This window comes from Pungitius pungitius, chromosome 3 (assembly GCF_949316345.1).
Source record: "Pungitius pungitius chromosome 3, fPunPun2.1, whole genome shotgun sequence".
Lineage (NCBI taxonomy): Eukaryota > Metazoa > Chordata > Actinopteri > Perciformes > Gasterosteidae > Pungitius > Pungitius pungitius.
Genome location: NC_084902.1, coordinates 18,129,204 through 18,154,586, shown reverse-complemented (window position 1 = coordinate 18,154,586; position 25,383 = coordinate 18,129,204). Strand labels below are relative to the sequence as shown.

The 25,383-nt window shown below is 43.1% G+C and overlaps 1 protein-coding gene across 8 annotated transcripts in view; it reads right to left on the bottom strand.

Moving 5' to 3' along the window:
- Nucleotides 1–1,411: 1,411 nt before the first annotated feature.
- The window catches only part of si:cabz01090165.1 (uncharacterized protein LOC100333421 homolog), a 268,340-nt gene continuing 244,368 nt past the window's right edge, over nt 1,412–25,383 (bottom strand). For all 8 annotated transcript variants that reach the window (XM_062561286.1, XM_037462755.2, XM_062561289.1 and 5 more), the window contains 4 exons: nt 13,739–13,922; nt 13,363–13,576; nt 13,018–13,289; nt 1,412–3,009 (listed from right to left, as the gene is read on the bottom strand). In XM_062561286.1, coding sequence (XP_062417270.1) covers nt 13,165–13,289; nt 13,363–13,576; nt 13,739–13,922 — 523 coding nt within the window. In that variant the 3' untranslated portion in view covers nt 1,412–3,009; nt 13,018–13,164. The remainder of the gene's footprint in view (nt 3,010–13,017; nt 13,290–13,362; nt 13,577–13,738; nt 13,923–25,383) is intronic.

Genomic DNA, 25,383 nt, shown 5'->3' with positions numbered 1-25,383 from the left:
CATCCTGTTTTTCAAAGCGATGTAGAAAAATTAGTTTATGCATTTTTTAACTTCTAAAATACATTACTGCAATTGCTATTATTACGCTCCTCTAATCGGTTTCTCCAATGGATCGAGAATGCTGCAGCATGTGTATTAACAAGAACTAAGAACTAAGGGATCATAATACGCCTGTATTAAATAGGATTTAAAATGCTCCTTCTCACTTACAAAGCACTTGCTGGTGAGGTATCGTAGGATACTTATTACACCATATTGACCTGGAGAGCTGCGCTTCATAAATGCTGGGTTTACAGTCTTAAAAAGAAGGATGTGAGCCAGAGCCTTCAGTTATCAAGCTCCTCTTTAGTGGAACCACCTTCCGGGGGTCAGAAACATTGACCCCCCCCCCCCCCCCCATTGTCACCTCATTTAAGACTAGGCTTAAAACCACTTCAGACCCACAGACCGGCTCTGAGGGTTAACAGCACCTCATAGAAATCCCAAAAGAACAATGTAAACAGAAGCGCGGAATGCTATATTTACATGCTCCAACACAACTCAAAAACACTCAACTGTGGACCAAACAACATTACTCCCATATACGACGAGAATTGGACAACGTAGGTAGGTAGAAACATTGGTAGCTTAGTGCTACTTTGGGCCAAAGACACAGGCAGCATCTCTATGGAAAGAACCCAGTCCGCAGATTCAAGAGAAATGCAGCTCACCCCTCGCTGCGAAACCATCAGTGTACCAGAGCCAAAGAACTTCTACGAGAATCCAGCTTCTGTATTAAAGGCCAACAACCACAGACAGTTGTTGGTTCAAAGCAGGACAGAAACGGTTGTTAGTGCACCAAACCACGGCGTTGTGAGTCAAAGACATAATTGTACAACAGCCTTTCCTGTCACTGCGTCCTCATGTGTGATGATTTTAACTTTAGGGGGCAGATTTCAAAAGGTTATTGGAAAATACTGCTGCTTCAGAATATATGGGTAATTCAGTTTCACGCTGCAGTAGTCAGAAGACATGATAATATAAGTATTGATTGATGCATTAAAAAGTTCATCCCTCCCTCAATGTGGCAGCTGGAAAAGGTGGAGCTCAATTTAATATTTGATAGATTGTTAAACCCCAAAGAAATCAATTAAGACATTAGTAAATAAACAGACATGAAGTATTCCATGTTCACTAGTGCAATACCAATTACTTCCAGGTACTAATATTTTTGATATTAAAATGCACAACTTATCTGGAACATTTTTGAGGCACACAATTAAGACACTAGAATGTAAATAATTTGTGTAGTGTTTGATTTTTTTTTTTTATGTAGTGGGTTTCTTATCCAAATCTAAAGCTCAGAAACATCAATCCTCTTCTGATACTTTTTTCGCATGGAAACATGCAAAAAAACATTAAACGCACAAATTAAACACACAAGGTGTACGTCGTAAGGAGTTTTTCATTGTGTTACTCTTCATCGCAAGGATGAGGCATTTTTTCATGAAACAATCAACATGATATCAACAAATATCCTGTTGTGAAAAAGAAACTACTACTCACCAAATAAATAAAGTGAATCGGTCAAGGACATGGACAGTTTGGTTAAAATCTGAATAACACAGACTTTTAAAGACTTTTTTCCAAGAAAAATACCTTTTTATTTCATTATAAATCCACATAATTGTATCTATGAAAGCATAAAATCCCCATCTTGCATGTTGCTGTGATTTCTTTTCTCCTTATTGTGGTAATCTGTTTCGTAATATTCAAAGTAAATCATGGGTATCAAACCATTGAAGACTGTTAGGTGTATGTCACATACAAACACAGACACTGTCAAACTGCAAAGGGGGAGCAAAAGGGGGGGAGGGCGTGGACGGGACAGTGCAAGTTCTGCCGGTCCATCTTTTAAAACCGCTTATTACATTTAACTTAAGCGCCAGTGTTCACCAGTGTTTCTTACAGGTACAGTTGTCTTCCAGTGTCAAACTAAAAATCAGGATTCCACATCAAACCATACATCAGAGCCATACATCATTGCTTCAAGCTGGGCTTAGGAGTTCTTGATGGCTCTCTATTCTCGGGACACTAAGGTTTTTCTTTTTTAATACTCCCAACACAAAGAGAACCAGTCCACCGTGAACGCAAACACACTGATTATTTCAACACTATCTAAGTCATTTGGAGCCAGAAGAGTTCGACTGGTAATACTGGAGAGTATACTTTTCAGTTGTTCATGAAAATGAGATAGAGAGAGTAGGTGAAGACATATGTTTAAAGTGCCAGAGAAATTCACTGATAGTTTGACAGTTTGTTGTTGTTGATGCTTTGAGACAAGACGCTTGACAATGTGCTTGTATTTTTAATCCAAGACCCAACATTGGTTTTCTCTCTGACTGTCAATCGACAATAGAGAGGTGTGCTTTTGGGAGTCTGCACATTCTCCCATTTCTGTTGTGATGCCGTCACGATGCTGTAGAAACCCTTTGGCATTTGACTGTACGCTGGGGGAAACGAGAGGTGCAGTGCCACCAAACCATCAATAAACCACAAACAAAAAGATCCTGGAAAAATGTGATGAAAGGGTATCGTCAGTAATCCAGAAATCCGTTCAGTGTGTTCCCAGAGCAACAATAAGTGTTGGCATGGATTCCGCCAACTATCAAATACAGATGCCAAAGATCCCTGCTGGACCCTTAAGAGCTCCATCAGATCATTGGATACTTTCTTCAAAAAAATAAGAAGAGATTCCAGAACATACTCCCTTCCGACTGCTCTGATTCAAGGTTCCCAGCTTCATTTTAGCACCGATCCCGAGCAGGGTTCAAGGCCTGGAGCCAGACCTGAATCCAACGGTGGCTGGACACCAAGGCGGCTTTTCCTCCTCTGGCTTCCCACACAACGCTTGTATCACGTCACATCTGGTTCTGAGGTGGTGTCGGGGGCTGGCCGTGTGTGTCTGGATCCGAATACCTGATCATCGGGCTGAATGGAAGGATGTGACCGTTCAACCCACTGGGGCACCTGAAAGAGACGAGAGGGGGAGTGATTGATAGGTGACTGTATAAGGCAAGCGAGGCAAGGCACATTTCAACATTAAGGCAATTCAGAGGTTAAAGGTGCATTTTGTTTCATTTTAATTTGAGTTTGTATACTCATGTAAGCTTTTTATTTGGCACTAGTATCCAAAGTATTTAGATAGTTTGCGTTACTATTTTATTAACATCGTTTAAAAATTCAAAGTGAAGTGAAAAGCACCTTGCAGTAGTAGTAGTGCAGTAGTGACAGTGAAATACTTCAACTCCAATTTTGCCAGTAGGGGGCCCTCAAAGTTCACTAAAGCAGGAAGGAGAACCTTTCCTATTACTCATCCTAGAAAAAAATGAAAGATCTTTAAAATAAACTCTCCAGGTCATTATATGATGGTGTGTCCATACTAACAAATTCACAATGTTAATAATCATCTACGACTTGGCGTTAGTGCTTTGTTTTCCCGCCATGCAACTTAAGTGTGTACAAATTTCACAAGTGAGGAATTCGCCTAATGGAGCCTTAATTACTTAGCCACAGTAATTATAATCTAACATAAATTAATGTATTTTAAGAATGCAGGGCAGCAGAAGGAGCTCTGAGTGGTCAGCTGCTAAAAGAACTGTAAGACAGACTGTAAGTAAATTAAAGGATATAAATTCACAAACATTTCTCATCATATATCAGATAAATGTTGTAAAAGGCTATACATAATCAGATGGCAGACTCAATACTTAACTAAGTGACATTATTATTATTTATAAATCAAATTTAAAAAATGTTTAGTGTCTTGAACAATTCTCCTTTAACCATCGGGTGATGGTGCCGGATGGAGTAGTGCGGTGCGCTGGGAACCGGAAGGTTAGTGGTTTGAATCCCAGCTGCCCCATGTGCCATGTCGACGTATCCCTGAGCAAGACACCCAACCCCTAATTGCTCCCCAGGCAAAATGTAACAAATGCGTTATGATGCAATGTAAGTCAGCTAAAAACATGTAATGTAACCACCATACATCCATGAGGTCCTGGATAGCTTATGGGGAAATAAAAGCCCAAAATATTCTGCATGGATATTAATAGAAAATGATTAAATTAGTATTGTATGATGCAGAGACAGGATTTAAACATCACTTAAGAAAGAGCCAAAAGAGAGCCAAAAAGGAGCTGTTTGTGAGAGAGGGAAAGAAAAAGTACTTGAGAAGAAATAGAGCGGAGAAAGGGTAACATAATGAAGGAGGGACAGGAGAGAGGACTCATGTAGAGAGGCAAAAAGCAGAGGAGATGATGCATGGAGAGGGAGGAAGCTGTGATCAATGACCAAAAGGAGAGGAGATGAAAAAGATAAGGAGAGAGTGACGAATGAGAGAGAAGAAGGAAGGAGGAGTGGAGGAGACTGCTTACATAATGAGAGGGAGAGCTTACATAATGGAGCGACACCAATCTGCATACTGTGGGGATCAGGCCATTCAAATATGGCCCAATGAAGAGGAATAATGTTGTTTACTAAGGCAAGGCGATATATACAGAGCACTTAGAGGCAGACAGACTTCAGGCCAGCCATTCTCTCTCACTCCATCCTTCCCCATTTAGTTTATTTGCAGACGTCTTCCAATCCGTCAAATGGATGTCAAAATGTGTTTTTGATATATCTATTGTTTTAGCAAAACATCTGATTAAACAGTGAATTTATTGTCTTTTTTTAAACTACAATATAGGCTACTATAATTATAATATACTGTATGTACCACTGTCCATGCAACAAAGTTAACAAACACATGTGAAAGAACATCCAATGCGCGACTTGAACGAGGATATTCCGATCGGTTTTCCTAAGCCTCCCCCGGCTCAGTGATTTCATTTCTTTCTTTGACCTACACACTCAAAAAACTAAACCAGTCATCGATTGTTTAGTCCAAAAATGGCCACAACTCTAAATCTCTAGATGGGAAACAAAGACAAAGCAGCAAATTGTCACATATTAATACTAATAAGATATGAACAATAATCAATAAAGGCATCCATTTAGAAACTCAGTGCAACTTTCTATCTGCAGACTTTCTTCACATCCAATCTCCTCCCAATCCCTCCCTCCCCCACATTGTTCATTTTCTCTCCATCTCTCTTTGCCCCTCCATCTCTGCTCGTCAATAACTGAGTCTCCAGGCTCAGTGACTCATCTGTGCTTCTCCTCTGTTTGCCTTGCTGTGTCTACGTCTCACCAACTAAACACAAGTCCATAATCCTCCCCCTTCTGTTGCTCTCTCTCTCTCTCTCTCTCTCTCTCTGGATAGCTCTCTCCTTCACAATCCGCCCATCTGTCCCTCTCTCTCTCTGCCTCCTTTCCACACACACTCAGGTGTCTTTCAGATAGAGATTGAAATAAGTTTGGCTTTGTTTTTTTGAAGGGTTTTGAGATGCCACCGGCAATGTTATTCTGCAATTTTTATTCAAATGCCTCCCTGTGAAAAAATAGGTATTGGGAAACAGCACAGCCTAAGCTGAGGTTTCACTTGATTCTCTTGATGTGCATTCACAAGATGTATTTAGAGGGAGCAGCTGTGTAGGCTTTAAACCATACAGACCCATCATTATGTTATGTGTTCACAATTATGCTTTTGCAGCCTGCATTTAGATTTTTAAAAAGTGGTAGATTTTGGAGGGCTACAGATGAAATATATCTGCACAAATAAGACAAAGAAGCCAAGTGATTCTGGAAGGGCCTCCAAGAATGAATGGTTACCCTGACCTGGCGAATCGGATAGCGTCTCAGTGCTCCTTTTTTATTGATGTGTATCTAAATAACATTATTTGCAGACATTTGGCTGTTTGTTGTTTGCGTTGGAAAAACAGTCCCATTCACAAAGATCAGCGTGGATAGCTACAGTGAATAATTAGCACTTTCACATTCATACTGACAAACTGGGACAGACGCCCCAAACGCTATTGCTCTGTGTCATGTCAGGTTTTGAGGAGAACCTCTGGACCTTGTTACATTTGCTTTTTTTCCACCCTGTAATCTCACTAGAGCAAAATGTTTTGCAGATTGGACCTTGACACAGTCCGATAACAGGTGCAAATGACACACAGTTCATGCCGCTATCAGCAGCTGCTATTCTTCGTGGGAAAAAAAAAATCCGTTGAATAAGTATTTTTAAATAATTTAATAATTTTATTTTAATGGCGAGCACAATGTGATGATCTCAAATCACAGCAAAAAGACAGAGAGGAAGGAAGAGGAAGGAAGAGAAAGGAACAGAGCGACACGCAGCATCAGACTGTGGAAAAGTCATGGTGCAAAAAACTACCCGTTAAATGTGTAAATATTTGCACTTTTTAAAAGTAAATGTAGGTAATGTTATGTGTGAAAATATGTTTACAAACTGTAATAAAACATGGAAGACTAAAGTGATGTACTTTTTTTTTATAAAGAAAACCATTTTTAGAGTTTAAATACAAAACAAAGAAGGAAGGACTCTTCATTTGTTCCTTTTTGTTGGAGTCTTGTCCCTATAGGGGACCCTGACAGAAAAAGTTTGGAACCAGGGTCCCAAGGAAAGGCAAAATGATACCTAAGGAGAATACATATTCTAAGTAATTAGAATTAGAATTTGAATTAGATCGTTCAGCCAGGAGACATTGCGTTATTTGTCACGTAACCTGTGTAAATCAGTATGGGCCAATCCGTGGTTACTTTAGCGTAAACAAAGCAGTTTTCCTAAACCTAAAGAAGAGGTTCTGCTGCATACATTTCCAGTAGAGACTAAACAGTATGGTTGTAACACGGGAAAATTGAAACCGGTTGCTGGACAAGGCACGAAAAATGAGCAGTACATCTTCAGAAGACATCCGAACCGAGGATACTATTTCTTTAGCGGTAACTGATCAGTTCTTCTTGTAATCCATTTATTAATCCGCTGATTTGGGATCACACAGCTGCATTCAGCTCCAACGCAGGGAGGAGTTTGATGTACAATACCAATGAAAAGTTTGGACACACTCATTCAATTCAATGACTGGTACTGTATATTGTGATGGAAACAGGGACATACAATTGGATTAGACATGACCTCTTGATGGCTTTTTGAAACATGTAACAATGACAATGTTTATTTCAGTAATACTTGGTTACCTATCACTTGGAGGCTTTTTAATTGATTAGAATGAGATCTTCTGGACCGAGGAGTCAGTATTAGATTTGTCCTCTTGAAAAGCTGATTAACTGTGGCTCCTCGTGGGGCTGCAGCCTGTTGCCCCACGTGGAAGCTCTGTGGCAGCCGCTAACACTTTGGTCACGGTGCCAGACTTGGGATAATAAAAGCACACCGATGCCTCGTGGCTTCGGTGTTTGACTTTGACTCTCGCCCTCTACTCTCCCTGTCTCTGTGGTGCTCGCGGTTTGGATGCCAGGATCGCATTGGAGGGAGCCATGCAGGAGGTGTTGAGTTAGGGTTTATATTTCAGTACCGTGTGTGGCCTTTGTTTGTGTTTCTTAATATATGTGTTAAAGTGTTTTTACATAAGCATAGTAGATATCAATGTACTACTACATTTACTTATTACTGACAGCCTGTACCAATCTTGTTTGGCATAATAGGAAATCACTCACACGTTTGCTGCCTAGCTCCGTATAAAACACACATTACTTCCTGTGTTGAGGTCGAGTTCAGAGTGCGGAATCGTTACATAGGGTGATGAATGGGAGCATAATACTTGTGCATAATTACTAAGGCTAATTCCTTCCCTCCTCAGACCAAAAGACCCAAGAGCACCGGGCTATCTCGCACACAGAGCAGGTTTTTCTCCTTGCAGGATGCAACTCTTCTCGTGCGTGTAGAGATATTCTCCACATAGTCATGTAAAAGTCAAGTTGTTACAAACTGGAATTCAAATAGCCTTAAATACTTTTTTTCTTTTAGCTAAAAAAATCTCCTTGCTCCAAACAAGATTTCTTATGGTTGACTTTCAACAGCGGCCTTCCTCCTGCAACCTTTTCCCATCCCCCGACCCAGCTTTACGTGCACTCCTTCACGGCCCTTCAGTCAAAAGTGATTAACAGACTAATGGTCTGTCAGTTATGTGTTATGTGAGTAAGGTAATAAGATAATACTTATTATTATCATTTACCATGTAATGAGCTTTTGGTTTAACCCTACCTCGTTGCGGCCAAGCCTAATTTGCAGGGCCTACCAGGATGTTTGTTCTTATCAGGATAATAAAGGGGACAGTGATGTGTAAAAGCCAGTTTATATGTTACTGGTGAAGAAATAAATCACCAAAAAACACATTTACGTGATAGGACAGGGTGTAGTCGGTAATCATGGAAAGTTTCATTTTGATTGAGTACTGGAGGCTTTTTTGCAGGGCTCGTGCCCGAGAAACTGCAGGTTTCTGCCTAAATCTGGCTCTGCATGTTCCCTTAGCCACTCAGAAGGCAAAGTGGGTAGAGAATAAAATGATGCTTGAGAGTGACGATTGGCTGAGAACCCCCCCCCCAACACCTAAAACCTGCACATAAGTTGTTTTGTTGTTAGCTTCCAGCTTCAATGAAAAAACAAAAAGCACTGCCGTGTGCCAATTATCGGGACAAATTTGCATAACATATTTACTGACTTTCTGGAGTTGTGTTCAGAGCCTTTTCAAAGTGGAAATTGTAGCCAAGATTCTAATGATTCAAACGGTGTAAAGTATATTTGTTTGTGATGAATACAGGATATTCTTGTTGTAAGTTGGTTCTGGCTTTTTCCTCCATATGGTAGAAGCACGTCACAAACAGGTATTAAGAAGAACCGACCAACCTTACCTACTCAGTGTGTGTGTCGGAGAGAAAGCAGGTGTGTTGAGATTGCCAAGGTGTGTGTGTGTGTGTGTGCTCGTGGTAGATGTCAAACCCACAACAAACAGTTTAAGGCCAACAGGGGCTGCTGAGATTGCTTCCATTAGAAGAAATTGTGTAGTTCTGCATGTGTGTGAGTGTGTGCATGCACAACAAACTGTTTCTCCTTGGGAGGAAAGGTGGGACAATATGTTTGTTTTTTTACAATTCACACATGACCATCATTCTGGGACATTTCCATCCCGCTCCATTCTACACATGCCATGGCAATGCGGGAATAGATGGGGCATGCAAATATCCTGATATGTATTCTTGGCCATACCACCCAGCCCTAACTGTACATCATCTGAATATTAATAAGCACAAGTAGTAACAAGCCCAAGCACAAGAGAGCTGATCACATGCAAGCAGAGATCGGTCTCATCATTGAGCTCTGCATGCATTTGCATTAATCCGATTGATCCAGATGAGATGTCCACACGGATCACACATCAAGAAGACGTGGAAAGGCATACGAGTGTCAACATCAGCAGCCAAGGTTGATGTTACAACGCACAGAAAACGGTGGCCGATCCAGAGAAGAATAGAGCCGAATCCGGCTTCGAAGCCCCTTGGCCAGCTGGCACACGGCACATGAACCACATGAACCACATGAACCCCACGCACAAAGGACTCGTCTTGCCCGGTGCCTGACAGCGCCACATTGGACGACACAATTACAGAGATAAAGGAAAGATAAAAAGAAACAGTTCATCATTGTGTGAACACAGAAGAGAGTTCTCCAGAGCTTTGTGTGATTTGTACAAACACCTCACCATTTCACAAGATGAAGAGAGGAGCTGTGGCGGAGGATAACAGACAAACAAAAGCGCTTAGAGGTGAGTTATGAAAGAAGAAGAGAAGGAATGCATCAAAACAAAACAAGAGGAGGAGGCAGAAGAAGTAATGGAGATAATATGTCCATGGGGGGCGGGCGGGGCGGCTCTGAGAGAGTCACATTCAAGCTTGAAGTAAACATTTATATTCCTACACGGACCTCATTTTTACCCAAGAAAACAAGGAAACTCAAGTTTGGGCAGAGCCATGAAATTACTCACACTACTGGTTACTTTAGAGGCTTACCTCTAGTTACCTCAACAGTATTACTCATGTACAATCAAATATTTATCCATATCCTACTTATTGTCTTATAAAAAGTGGCATTGTTTACAAGGCCAGACAATTCTGGTGACCACATTTTTTCTCCTGTGTTATTAGCTTGAGGTAAAGAGAATGGTTTTGACAACAACAATTGTCCCTTTTAACACGCTCACTTTTCTAGCATTCACTTTCATTACATCTATGAAAACATGTGGAAATGTTTGTCGCTGTAATACACATTTTGGCACAAGAGGCCGACGTGCTCCACTACAGGAGTAAGAGCATTCGTGTCTTCTACCGTGTGACTTTTAAGTCAAATAGCACAAAAAACACCTACGAAATGGGCTTCAGCTTATGAAACAAAGCTCTGATTCATGTCTGCAACTGGCTTCTTTACAGTAACGGTGGCTCATGAGTATTGTAGTCTCAAATCACAAAAAATGCAAATAGCCCGTAGTTGTGTGGATGTGAGTCAGCCTTGCGATTGGCTGTAGACCAATCCAGCGTGTACCCTGTATCTGGCCCGATTTTAGCTGAAAATGACTGCAGTCCCCCCGCATGTCTGTATAAAGGATACGCGGCTTTGAAGAGGGATGCTGTACTGATGTCACAGTGCTGGGGGAATTGTGTGGCCCTCAGTTAGAAACTCATTGCCTGCAAACACTTTATTCACTGCAGGATGTTACGCATTTATCTCGGCCAGTGTTTACATCCCACCTCAGGCCTGTGTGAGTGACACGTGGTTGAGTAGATTACCAACATGGAGGTAAAACACTGGACGTAACATAGACCTCAGTAAAGTACTGCCCAAATACAGGCAGCATACGAAGTGTAGCACCAGAGACAAAATCCCTCTGGACCACTGCTACGCCGTAATAAAGGATGCATACTGCTCTTCCCCCCCCCCCCCCCCCGTGAAGCTTTAGGAATCACTGTGTGGTTCATCTTAACCCAACCAACAGGCAGAAATGTAAATCTGCAAAGCCCGTGGTCAAGAGATGTGAAGAGAAGGAGCAACGAGGCAAAGCTTGATCTACAGTCCAGCTTTGACTGCTCTCATTGGAAAGTTTAGAGGCTGCTGCTACAGACCTGGTTGAGCTAACTGACTATGTGACATCATACTTCAGTTTTTGTGAGGTCATTTGTGTGCAGACTAAAACCATGTGCACATTCAACAACAATAAGCGCTTGATCCAGGCAGCTTCGTTGCACTAAAGAGGAGGCCTACAGAGGGGGCATGGGGGCAGCGTCCTGTACAACCTGGCCAGAAACTCATTTCTGTTCCTGACAGACAGGAAGTTGAGGCTGGGAAAAAATCACGAACAGATTACAACGGTTAATCAGGTCTGCAGGGAGAATGATTGGCTCCAGCCTGCCATCTATCCTGGACCCGTACATCTCCGGAGTCAGGAAACAGGCAGGAATGATCACCCCAGACCTTCACATAGCTGGACATAACCTCTTCCAACTCCTCCCCTCTGGTGGGTGCTAGAGAGCACTGTCCACCAAAACCCCCACACACAGGAACTTCTTCCCTGAGGAAGTCTTCCTTACAAACAATGAATCATTCAATAGGCCCGTTTACTTAAAAATCCATGTATGTATATGGGTTGTATGATGTATGGCCAATAAAATTATGATTTTAATTTTGAAATTCAAAAACAAAATGTCTCAGAAATTCAGTTAAAACAAGTATGATTTATAGTATTAATACTAGGGCCGGTACTCAATTAAAAATATTAATCTAATTAATTAGAGGCTTTGTAATTAATTAATCAAAATTAATCGCATTTTAATTGCATAAATATTTGACCTGAGAACAGTGAGAAGTAATTTTTTTCACATGGATTTTAATTTTTGTTCAACCACGTCGACTTAGTTACCCTGGTCCTTAAACCAGTCATCTGGTGCAGTGTGGGTTGGGTGAGGGTCCTTGTACTCAGGTCGGGCTAACGTCCACGCTAGCTGCTAATTGTTTTGCGTTGAGGTGATACTTGAGGCTCGATGTGAATTCCTTGTTGCATAGCTTGCACACAACCACGCTCTTATCGACGCTTCCATCCGTGTGTTTATTTTAATAAGATTTCCCATTCACAGGGCCAAACTACACGGTCTCGTCAGCTTCTTCGTTCATGTTCACTGTGGTTTGTTGTTATCTGAAGTCATGAACGCTAGTTGGTGCTCCAGTATAATCGGTCCTCCGAAACTCATCCAGTGAGAAATGTTCCGCGGTGCAAAAAATGTTTAATGTGTTATTTTTTGTGTAATTAATTAATCTTAATTCACATTGTAATTAATTAATCGTAATTAACAAGTCCCGGCCCTAATTAATACGTATGGCACAAGTGGCTACTCTGTATTCAAAGCTCTATTAATAAAGCAATACCAATAGACATACTTCCTAAATAATGGATAATAAATGGATTCAATGACGACTATCTGTAAAGTAGATATGAGTAAACTTCCAAGGTATCAAAAGTCAAGTCCTATATGTGATCATACAAGATACTACTGTGTGTGTGTGTGTGTGTGATGTATAGACTCTATACAGAAATGTAATGGTGAATGCATTTTGCATTCAACCTGCGTACCAGCAACACCGATTGAGGACTTTGGTGTGTGTGTGTGTCAGGTGAGGCACTGTTCATTAAAGAGTGTTTATCTGATGGAGGAATGTTCAGACGGCTCTCAGCTGAGCAGGTTCAATGAACTTTGTGTGCATGGTTTACTGAAGTTGCCCGCTGCCGACCCTCTCTGTCCCTTCCTTTCTCAATGCCTGTCTGCTTCAGATTTCAATTTCAAACAAACTTCAAATGAAACTCTCCCTCTTGTGTTCTTGCTCTCTGCACTGCTGTGCACCATATTTAACTAAATTCATTACTTATGGCAGAAGCAGCAGCCAAAAAAAAAACGTGCAATTTAAGTGTCTGCAGGAACACGCTGAAGAGCAAAACAGTGGGCCACATCACCTGAGCCCTGCGGTCAACCCCCCTTCCCTCACCTTGTACCCGCCCGCTAGCAGCTACTCACCAATGAAAAGAGTGTCCTCGGCGTTAAGGGGAGTTCGGCTTGAGACACCAACAAAAAGAAAAAAAAGAAACAGAAGTGGGCGCGGTGATGGAGTATTGGTTTGGGCTCAGAGATTGGTGAGTTGTGTGACTGACAGATTCTTGTGTGTTATTGGGAGATGGCGTCATCGTCGTGGGTGGGATTTAAGTCTACTACGATCGTCCCTCGAAGAGAAGCTCCTCCCATCCCCTCTGTGGACGATGACGGTTGGGAGTTTTTATTAGCGCCTCCACCTAAAGAGACGGAGGCGCATTGTCAAGACAATTCAAATATTTGGTTACCCTTCTCTGTTTGTCCTCTACTTACCCTGCCCTGCCGAGGAGGAGGATGGTGGCAGGGCGTTGGCTCCTCCCCCCCCCCCTCCGTTGGTCTGGGAGCAGACGTTGGCCTGGCGCGCAGCAGCTTTCTGCTTGTAGTGGTTACTGTGCAGCTTGTACTTCATCAGGAGGATGAAGATGAAGACAAGAACGGAGGCGACGATGATCCCCCCGATGATGATGATCATGGTACCTCCCAGGAACTGGAGGAGTAAAACCAGTTAGACCAGTGGGCAGATCATACAATGTGACCTTGCTTCTCACTGAGACGATTTATCAACACCAACATCCAAAAATCAATACAGCCAGAATGACCAAAAACCAACAAGGTTTACCTTAATTAAAGCTATGAGTAACGCACTTACCTGGTCTCGTATGGAGTGGCAGCGGCCGTACTCCGTCTCCGTGGAGAAGGACACGCAGCCCACCAGCTTGGTGCCGGTCAGAGCGGTGATTCCGTCATCGTAGACGGCCAGAACACACAGCTCGTAGTCCCGCGATGACGCCAGGTCGCTCAGCAGGAAGTACTTGTGGTTGGCTGGGATCATCCTGAATGAGAGGAACACAAAGAAAAACATGATGCTCGGATTTGTGACAAAAAACATTGACGCCGTGAAACAAAGACCGTAAGGACGGCATCATCTCAGCGAGACAAAGGTCATGGACAAGAAGTCTGAAGCTTCAGACGTACGCATACAATGGGACCAAATATCTTAGATCAGTGGTTCTTAAATGGTAAGTTCTCAGCAGGTGGAGATGAATTGCGCATGCCCAGACCTGGGTGGGTCGGGACGGAAATTTGTTTAATTGAAAATAGCAAAGCGCAAATAAAACACTGACTTCATTAAATATGGATTTTCTGGAGGGAAAAAACCTCAGTCTGTATTGTGTAGTGATGCTCTGGCACAAGAGGTCTACGTGTTTGAATTAAAATGGCTGAGATGAATTAGTTGCATAAACAGGATTCACTGTAGAAGACACATTTTCAGGCACTTTGATGCCTTTTGGTCATCACTCTCATTTAGGCATGCACACCAAGCCACGGAAACACACACTGCAGTGGTCAGATGAATGCCTCGTAGCACTTATCTCATGCACTTTTTTTCTTGTTCTGTCCCGAGAGTGCCATATTAATGTTCCAGTAATTACAGCCATGAAGCTTAACTACATGAGCAGAAGTCTATTTGTTTTTTCTTTGTGACTACTGCAATTATTCCGAGCCAGAGGAGGAGGACGGAGAGCCCTGCTGCTGAGCTCTGAACCCGACCAACAGAGGGACTCTTCTCTTTTTGACTCCTACAAATGCCCAAGCCATTCAGTCTTTGATCCGTGCAATAACTTCATGATTACCAAAACCTGGGAAAGACCTATTCTATTGTTGTGCAGAATGGAATTTTCCCTCCACTGTTGTCCAAACTACCAGAAAATACAAACACTTTTGAGTGCTTCTGGCCCTCGCTGCCACACTCACACAACCGGGCCTCCCAGGCACAGGAGCCTGGAACCCTGACACCTGCCAACCTGCACCCTATGTGCACTTTCGCCAAATCATTTACATTTTTACTAATGTTTTAAGTCTAGTTCAGTTCATTACAATGACAGTTTGATTCATCTTTTGTCATGAGCATGACATAAGTGGAAATACTCACTAGTTAAAGAGGATAATGACATTAATGTTGTTGTTCAAAATGAGCCGTGAAAACTAAACCTGTTTCTGTCCCTTATCATTCTGTCTCGGTCGGTTCCTATCCAATCAATACGTGATAACCCGACCCAATACAATGGTTCGGTTAAAGATTTAATTTGTAGTATAAAACTGATGTTGAGAGAAAACACCCACAGCAGAAAGAGCCACGGATCAGAGGAGACGAGGCAGTGGAGGACGCTGCCGCAATTTCAATTTCAACTTGAGAATCAAAGGGTACGATGTAGAGTGGGATTAAAGAGAGAGGGAAGATGGTGAATGACGTGAATAAAGGCCGACAAAGGAGAAGGCGCTGAGAGGTGAGAATAAAAAATTTGGAAAAGGAGCTGGGGGTGTGAAAATATAAAAGTTGCAGCTGAGGAGGCAGAGAAAGGAGGGGAAGACGAGACACAACACCAAATGATCCAAATATATATCAACCTCGAGCAGCACACCCGTTTGTTCCAGTTCCACTTTGGTCTCCTGGCTGTGTACTTATTTATTTACTTAATGATTCAAATGAGATGGACAGCGTCTCCAGTGTCAGTATGGTAATTATCAGTCAGGCCCCTCTTCACCACGACAGGAAGCAAGGTTTCAGCCTTTAAAATTCGGAATTAAGCCGCTCTAGCTGTTCAGCCTGAAAACCAGCAGGCACGGCTTTAGCCGTGCCACCCTTAAGAGGATCACGCGTCAGCCCTGATTCCTTAACTAATTTAAGTAGAGATTGTGTTGGAGAAAAGACGAGGGAATGGCTTGTAAAAAGAACTGCGACGAAAAGAGGACAAAGACAGACTATTCTGGGGGATGTTATCGTGAACCGGGCCAAACCTCTGAAACACCAAGATTACTGGACCCACTCACCCACCGTGAGACACACGCGCACACACGCACACACACACACAGGTGGAAGATGTCCTGCCGTGTCCTGGTTTAAGAGGAAGAGGTTTTCTGTACACATTCTTACATTTGGAGAATATTATACAAATGTTCATATGGTGGCGGGCGTGGTTGGGGCTCGGCTGGCAACACCTGTCCCACCTCCATCAGCGGACAATCCCTCCGGATGTGTTCGGGCTGCCCGCACCGCCAACATTCCTGCCCTGGCGCTTGAGAAACTCCCTGGGGGTCGGGAAGGGCGCCAGTGCTTGCCGGGGTCGGTGGGTCGTGGGCCAAGGGGGGCGGCACCCGTTGTGTACTTCCTTCTTCCAACTCTAAACTCCTGGCTAAGTGGCAAGGGCCCTTCGAGGTCACACGGGAGGTGGGGGACGTCGACTATGAGGTGGTGCGGTCTGACAGGGGCGGGGATACACAGATATACCACCTAAACCTCCTCAAATCCTGGAGGGAGGCTGAGTCTGTTTCTCTGGTTTCCTCAGAATCCAAAGGAGAGGACCTGGGGCCGGAGGTGCCAAAAACGGCCAATCCCACCCCGCTCCCGTGTGAGGCCCGTCTCTCTGAGGGCCAGAGGACGGACATTGCCCAGTTGCAGAAGCAGTTTGCTGATGTGTTCGCCCCCTGCCAGGCCGGACCGACCTGATAGTACACCAAATCGAGACTCCCCCAGGGGTGACGGTAAGATCACGACCCTACAGAATGCCCGAACACAAAAGAAAAGTGGTTCGGGAAGAATTGGCAGCTATGTTGGAAATGGGGGTCATAGAAGAGTCCAACAGTGCCTGGAGCAGCCCCGTTCTGATGGCTAAGAAAGATGGGTCTGTACGGTTCTGTGTGGACTATCGCAGGGTGAACGGCAGATTTCTTCTGTCCAAGGAGAAAACGGCATTCTCTACTCCGTATGGCTTATACCAATTCACCACACTTCCCTTTGGCTTGTTCGGTGCCCTGGCCACGTTCCAGCGCCTCATGGACCGGGTGCTGCGTCCGCACGCCACATATGCGGCCGCCTACCTGGATGATGTCATTATCCACAGCACCGCCTGGGCGGAGCACGTGCGTCGGGTGGACGCGGTGCTGGAGTCGCTGAGGCGGGCCGGGCTCACCGCCAACCCAGGGAAGTGTGCGGTTGGACGGAGGGAGGTACGGTATCTGGGGTACCACTTGGGGGGCGGGCGGGTGTGTCCTCGGGTGGACAAGACGCGTCCCAAGACTAAAAAACAGGTGAGGCGGTTTTGGGGGCTGGCGGGGTATTACAGGCGGTTCATCTCCGGCTTTGCGGACCTCACCAGCCCCATGACCGACCTGACCCGGATAGGTGCATCAGATCCGGTCCAGTGGTCGGAGCAGTGAGTGCTTTTCTCCCTGGCTATTTAAAGACGGTAGCGGCGAGCCGAGAGGAGAGAGGAGACGCCCGACAAGCGAGCCGGAGAGAATTGAAAAATTAAATAAAACCCTTGAGACGCAACATTGCCGTGTCCTCTTCCTTCTGGGAACCCCTCCCCTGAACCAATACACTTTACCGTTCAGTTACAAAACCTACAGGCTGGTAGTCAAGCTGCAGCCAAAGGCCAAGAGATCTGTGTCTGGTGAGTAAGCTACTGTTCTCTGAAGCTTTAAACATGTTCAATAATCCGATTTACGCTGTTGCGTTGTAGGCGTCTGCCCCTGTATTATGGATCCTACCGACACAAAGAGGGAGAGAGACCCGCTCGTGCATGTATTTGTGTAGACACCTGTATTCTCTCTACGCTTGTTTGTACGCTGCAGGTTTGTGTGTGTCCTTTGTGTGTGCGTAAAGCTGTGGGTGTGTGCATGACCTATATATGTGTGTGTGTGCTTGTGTGTGCTATACATTATTCAGGTGTCAGCTGGTGTAGGGTAGTACCTATTTATCAACACTGGAGACAAGAAATAGAATTATAAGGCTGAGCCCAACCCACAGGACCTGTGTGTGTGTGTGGTTGTGTATTTTTATGTAATAGAGAGACATAACAGGTATTATAGAGGTCTGGTCTATAAGTGTATCAGAATTCTGGGCACAGCAATGGTCGAATGAAGGCTGGAGTATCTCCCTCTCTCATACACACACACACACACACACACACACACACACACACACACACACACACACACACACACACACACACACACACACACACACACACACACACACACACACGGACACTCTACTATTTGTTGGCTCCACAGATTATTCACTTTGTTTAGAGTTAGATGTTTGTGAAAGCACCACCAGGAGGGCAACTCGGCTTAGTTGCACTCCAATAATTTTACTAATATAGGGTGTCAGTTGAATTTTGTTTTAGAAATTATTGCTTTTTTTTTCTCATCCCAAAAAGGTTTGTCAGTGGTGAATTCCTCATTTTGACCATTGCATTATTACACATGGTATGGTACTGCGACTCAGCATGTCTAAACACTTGTATGATGTCATTGTCTAATCCAAAAGAATAAGCATTATCTCAACGTGGGCATCCGGACTACAAATTAATCAAATACAACCTCCATTAACTGGAGGTTTATCGTTTGGAAGAAATAGTGAAAATGTGTGATCCACCAAGTGTACTGAATTTTTATTTCTTAGATGAAATACATACTTTTTGAATCAGTATCTATGAAATCTATTCTTCTTCTTTTCTGAAGTAAAAAATGACAGCTAGTCCCTCAAACCATTTCCTGTTAGTTGGCTCTTTAGAATCAAAGGCTCTTACACAGTCCTGCTTTTCATTGGAAGTTTTGGCAGGTTTAAAAAATACATTTGACTTTTTGTTACGTCTATCACATTTACTCCCCGAAGCTCGTCCCAAAGCTATATGAAAGATCTTGAATGACTAACACAGCTTCTTGGTGTATTTGTAAGAGTTATGACGTAGTAAAACGAAATGTATAGTGGCAGTTGGAGTGGACAGACAGTGACGGTCATCCTTTATATTCTATTTTATATTACCCTTGCATTGGCCATTGGAACAATCCTGATGATAGAAAATCAAGAAAAGATGGAAGCTAAAAGCAGTTGAGCATTTTGAGATTGTATTTATTAACTACAGAAATAAGTGATTCCTTTTTTTATTTTCTGAAGATGTGATAGATGTTCAGAGTGGTTCAATTGATTTGTTTAAAAATAAAGAATTTGTAATATATATCATTTACTACAAGATGGGAAAACATCATGTAGTAAATGATATCGAGCTATGAATGCTGTTTTTCTGTGTAGTAGTGGATGGCAGATGTTATGTGATTTATTTCTGTTATGTGGAGGAAAGTAGCTATTGATGTTGTTGCAGTAACTTGTGGGGATCTATGAATTAATTTCCTTTTCCCCAAAAATATATCCCGCGGCTTGATATGCCAGAAGATTCTCTGATTGATTCAAACCCAAGGCCACCAAACGATAAATTAATATATACTAGTGCTGGGCAAAGATCAAAGAATTGAACTTGATTAACAGTAATCGTTGTTGCATTATGCGCAAAATTCAATAATACATTAAAAACTAGTATATTCCACGCTTTTATTTTAAAGTAATGTTATCAAAAGAGGCATTCTCGGAGCAAGTTAACATGCAGTATGTAAAGCGCTTTTACCGAAGAAACATTTGTCTTCTATTATCCACTATTCTTCTGACTCTACATTTCCTTCCTCCACTGCACCAAGCCAGTTGCTGAGGGCATGGAGTAGAGAGGATGTGCCGGGAGCAAGACACCCAACCCCTAACTGCTCCCCAGAGCGAAGTACTCCACTGTGTGCGATGTTAGCCCAGGCTAAATGACGTGTAATGTAACGTAACACAAGGTCATTTACATTTTCAGATGATATAGAAAACTCTTTTCTTCTGAACAATATGACCAGCAAGAGAAAACCACCTTTCACAAGGTGCAGATGTTGTCACATGACGATGGACTTTTGCCCGGGTTAGGGCAATACCAGCGCACGGCTAATTCACCGGGGTTTGCCACCTTTCACCGACAATGGTTAAGACCACTTTGACTTGCACAATTAAAACAGTATTTGGCTCGAAAGATAAGGAGCTACCGCTTACTTCAACACCAGTTAAATCCGCTAATTACATTACAGGATCATTTGTATCAATAGTTTTACTGGATAGTTAGCTAAGAACTTAGGTTTGGACACGGTTGTAGTACTCCGGTGATAAGATACTTCTGGTTTTCAGTGATTACAAATAGCTTTTCTTTTATCAACTACGCCGTGTGGTAGACATTTCAAATGAAAAAGTCCATTTCAAAGTGCCGTACCTTTCTGCATTTCCTCGGTTACTGTACACAATCAAAACGAAAACCCTCCTTTAACGCATTTACAACAGGTTAACAAGCCCAGCCCTAATATATACATCAAATACATTCAAATTTCTTAAATATAACAGCATGGCTTGTATGAAACTAACATGTGATGTAAAATAAATTATGCAGATGCAGATGGCAAAAAAATGACAGAACTATTGTCTTGATCTGATGATCAAACAAGGCTCCACAATCCCAATAAGCACACAATACATGACATAAAACACAAGCGCAGAGATAAACGTGTGAAACATTATCTTATGGGAGCATCCCAAGAAGGGCCTGTTGAATAACGGTGTACGAAGACACCTTTATTCTTATCCGAAGACACTGAGCCGAGGAGAAAATCCCACCAATAATCCCATGATACAACAGCAGGGGAACCCGTTTAATGAACAAATAAACATTCTTTTATTCCTGGAAAGGTGACTTTATGGAGATTCCACCGGACACTGGCGGTATGAAAATATGCATTTATTATTTCCTTAGAAAGACCCACGGTCAGGCTGAGAGTTCCTCTCTACATACCCTCAGTTTCAGCGTCACAGAGGAAAACAAACTAAACAAGATGAGTGGAGAGAGTACAAGAAAGCACCCTTGCTTAGATGAATAGACAAATAGAATACTTATTATAAAAAAGAAGCATGGAACCAGTCCAGGCACACATGTATTACCATGGCTCATTCACAACTCAACACTGAATGAAATGTTTGTTGTTGTTTGTTGTATAACAGAAACAGTTTATTATTTTCAGAAATAACAAACAGCGTGTCTGAGGAGTGAATGATTTTTAAACTTGAACACAGTAAGATACGTTAAAGATGTTAACTTTAGCTGCATGAACTCTGTTGGCATGTAACATGTTTGGCCCTGAGGGGCTACGCTGTACCTGCTGCAAAAAGAATACACATTTTTCCATTAATCAATTCAATTCATGCTCTGAAGACATCAATAGACAATTAACTACTACACTATATCGCAGAATTTAAATGGTGAGTCGAAACAATAAATAAGCTTTGGGCGTTGACGGCATTGGAAACTCCACAAAAGTTTATGCACGGACATCATTCCTCTTTGTTTTGTTGGACCCATCCGGCTCCTTCCTTTATACGTCTTTGTTTGTGATAACGTGGACAGAGTGTAAAATTATTTTTGACAAAACGTTTTTTTATTGTAAGTCGAGCTCTGAATGGTGATGGCCAGAGGTGTGGACTCGAGTCATGTGACTTGGACTCGAGTCAGACTCGAGTCATGAATTTGATGACTTGAGACTCGACTCGACAAAACGTACAAAGACTTGCAACTCGACTTGGACTTGAATACCGATGACTAGAGACTTGACTTGGACTCGAGCCTTTTGACTCGAGAAGACTTGCTACTTCCCATGAAAACTGGGGGAAAACATTTTCGCACCACCGCGCCGCTCTGTTTATCTGCATCTGTCAAATAAATGTGCGCCACCTGTATGCGAGAGTGCGCGCTGCCTGCACGACATCCAATCACTGCAGTCCATTTGAGCGTATCAACGAGACAGCTCGTTCATGGTTACAAAAATCGGGATTTTTGAACCCGGATTCAGACTCCGATGGAAATCCTCGCCAACATTATGTCAACGTCCGTTTTAAAGTAGTGTAATGAGCTGAGTTAAAGTTATTAGTTAATCAGTTATGCAGATGTTGCATGTGTTCACGTTATGCTCTGTTACCAGCTGTAGTTACGCGAGACAACCCGAGTTTTGGGGGTCCGTGTATGCGGAAGTGTTCGTTCGGCGTGGTGACGGCCAACAGTGACCGAAGTTGAGTTTTTTTATATAAATAAATGCAGCAAAGTTGCAAGCCAGTCATCGCCTCCTTATTTACGCTGCAGCATTGGGGTGAGCGTTACAGTACTATAACACAGTCACAGTCGATCCACCATTACCCTTCCCTTCGTAGTCTAGGTCTGTGAGGCAGCGCACCATCACTCAGGGTTCCCCGTCCCCACTATAATAAAAGGACTCGAAATGACTCGAAAATAAAATGGTACGACTTGTGACTCGACTTGAGACTTGTTGGCTTTGACTTGTGACTCGACTTGGGACTTGCTTCGTCTTTGACTCGACTTGACCCGGGACTCGAGGGCAATGACTTGAGACTTGCTTGTGACTTGCATGACAGTGACTTGTTCCCACCTCTGGTGATGGCTGAGGAAGAAGCTGACGTTTTGGAGGCATTTTAAAAACGGAGATGGGGTCTACTAATGTGGGTGAGCGGACACAAGGTGGCGATGATCCTGATGGTTCTACTAGAAATGACAGGGTTGTCTGGCCCTAAGGTGACACTCATCAGTGATTCCAGAACCGAAGAGACATTCTGACTTTAATGAACATCTTTACACAACAAAAAAGTGTGTGAATGATAACTACATTTTTCCAGATGCTTGCTTTAGCTAAGCGTCATGAGCCTGAATGGGAACACAGACAGAGAGACACTGACAGGACTTATAATGCAGAGCGTGTGAGTCGGACAAAGAGAAAGATGAAAAGGGAGACAGCCGGCGGAGAGGGAGTGAGGCCATCATTAGTGAGAAAAGGTCAGCGTGGCCTCAGGCTGGCTTTCCTATAGGAGCTACACACACACAGACATGTGTGGGTGTGTTTGGTGAGGGGAAGGTGAACAAGTGACTGAGGCAGGGGCACGAGGTCACTAGATAATGGTGTGAGGTACAGCATCTGTATACTGGATGACTCAGATCTCACAAAAACATCCTGTTTTATTCTATCCACCACACACAAACCTTTGTATGGAGACTCAAGTCACCACTTTGTGGGAATGCGCATGTTCACTTGCAGCCCTCATGAATGACCAAATATCAGGAAAGAGTAAAGTAAGTAAGTGTAAAGGAATAACAACATTATATCTAAGTAGAAGAGAGCACATAGTAATGCAAAAACTCTCTAAAAGGAAATGTCTTATACCTCGGCCCCTGATCCACCCTCCACACACTAATGGAAAAAAGGGCTGGTAGTCTTTTTATATGTCTACTAACTTACTAAAAACTGGACCTTTTTTTCATCATCATCTAATGATACATGGGAAAAATGTGCAGTGAAAGTGGACAGGTCAAAATCATTGTATATTCGTTGGAACCACGAACGTGTGACATCCCCATTCTAGAGACAATAATTCGTAAAGTCTCGCGCTGACAGGGAAAACTGCTGTAAGATCTGCCTCCTGCCGCCTGGAGCAGTGACTCTGAGAGCCGAGCCCTCAGTCTGAGCACAGGGGAGAACCTTTTGATTTGATGGCGGCCTAAAAGCCAGCTGTCAACTTCTGTACCCAAGGTCTTACTAACTGGAGACCCAGCGGGACAAACGTGACATTTGGCTGATGGAGGTGGAGAAGACACAGAAGGAACAAAAAAAACAACAGGGAGGGGCAGGAGGGACGAGGCGTGGAGAGTATACCACGTGATGGAGCGAGGGGAAGAGAAGGAGAAGAGAGATGAGATTACAGTGACTTTTTAAGAGGTCCGTGCACTGATTGGGTGATAGGGAAATGAGGGGTGTAGAAAAAGAAGCTGATGCCTCATCCATTCAGCAGAATATGATCGGAGGCCATTTCACATTTTCAGTCCCATTCACTACCACCTACATCGACTGAGTCAAAGAAAAACCCCTCTCCTACAGCACAATGCCACCCTCCCCCATCTCCGCCTTTCTAACTACCCCATTCTGCCTCCCTTTTCTTCTTTAATCTCTCTCCTTAAAGTGAAGAGCAGAATGGTGATTAGATAACCGGCATACACACAATTTGGAATATATGCACACATGCACGCACACGCACACGCACACACACACACACACACAGAGGTTTATATAGCCTTTCGTGCAGTCACACATATTCCAATTTTGGACCAAAAGAGAAGGAAGAGTAGAAGAGAATATTGAAAGGAGGGGGAATCAATAGATTTCTTTTCTGCTGCTTACAGAGGTGGATCTCTCCCTGGACCCATAATCCTTTGTGTGCGTGCGAGAGAGTAAGCAAGAGAGAAAGAGAGAGAGAGAGAGGTGAAGGATAAAGCTGGTCAGGTTATTCTCGCCCCAATGCAAAACTGAAAAAGGAGGGCACATTATAAAAATGAAACTTCCTCTCCTCTTGTCTAAAGATAAAAGTAAAGAGAAATGTCAATATATTATCTCAATGGTTCAATTCAGGAACTTTCTGCCTGCGCAGCATGTTTTGACGGAGATTTGAGAGTGCATGAAACTAAGTGATAATAATCTTTGTGTTGTCATCCTCACAGGCCATTCAGTATAATATATATATGTATATATATTAGGGGTGTCAAATGATTAAAAATTTTAATCAAATTAATCAGAATTTTCAGTGGATTAATCATGATTAATCACACCTGAATCCTAACCATTTTTTCTTTCTGAAATGCATACTAAAGATAAATAACAGGACACAGATACATAATTATCATTATTATTATCATAATTATTATTTTTTACATAAATATATGTTATTGATATTTGATTTTTTAATTCATTCCAGAAAATAATCAAATCAATGTTATTTGATAAGTTACAGACTGATTTCCCTGCATGGCTCTAGAAGGGTCTCGAGCCTCTGCAGTTTATCCCACTCTGCTGCGAGTTTGTGCTCCTGCGATGACCAGACATGACCAGACATGTCAACCCTCCCGATGTTTCAAAGCCCCCCCCGAAAATCTCCCGGACCGACCTTTCTCCCGATTTCCACCCGAACAACAATATTGCTGCACCACCCGTCACTGGGCGCGCCGTTTCAGACCGAACAATAATAAAGGTTACACCTTGAAGTCGAGCGCGGCGATTAGAACGACTGGCGCTGCAAAGAAATCCGCTACCACCCCCATTTCAGTGTGAAATATTCCCATACCTGGGAGGATTTAGATCGCATTGGTTTCTCTTCCTCCGCATGTTTCAGAACAGCGCTGCTCTTGCTCTGCTGGGCGGAGCTTTTCTTCTTCTCTGTTCTGCTGCGCGAGAACGGGGGGGGGGGGGGGGGGGAGCGGGTCTCTGGCGCAAACAACTTGCTGAACCTGACGGCCTGACATATGCCTGCAGGTGGCAGTAATGTGTTGT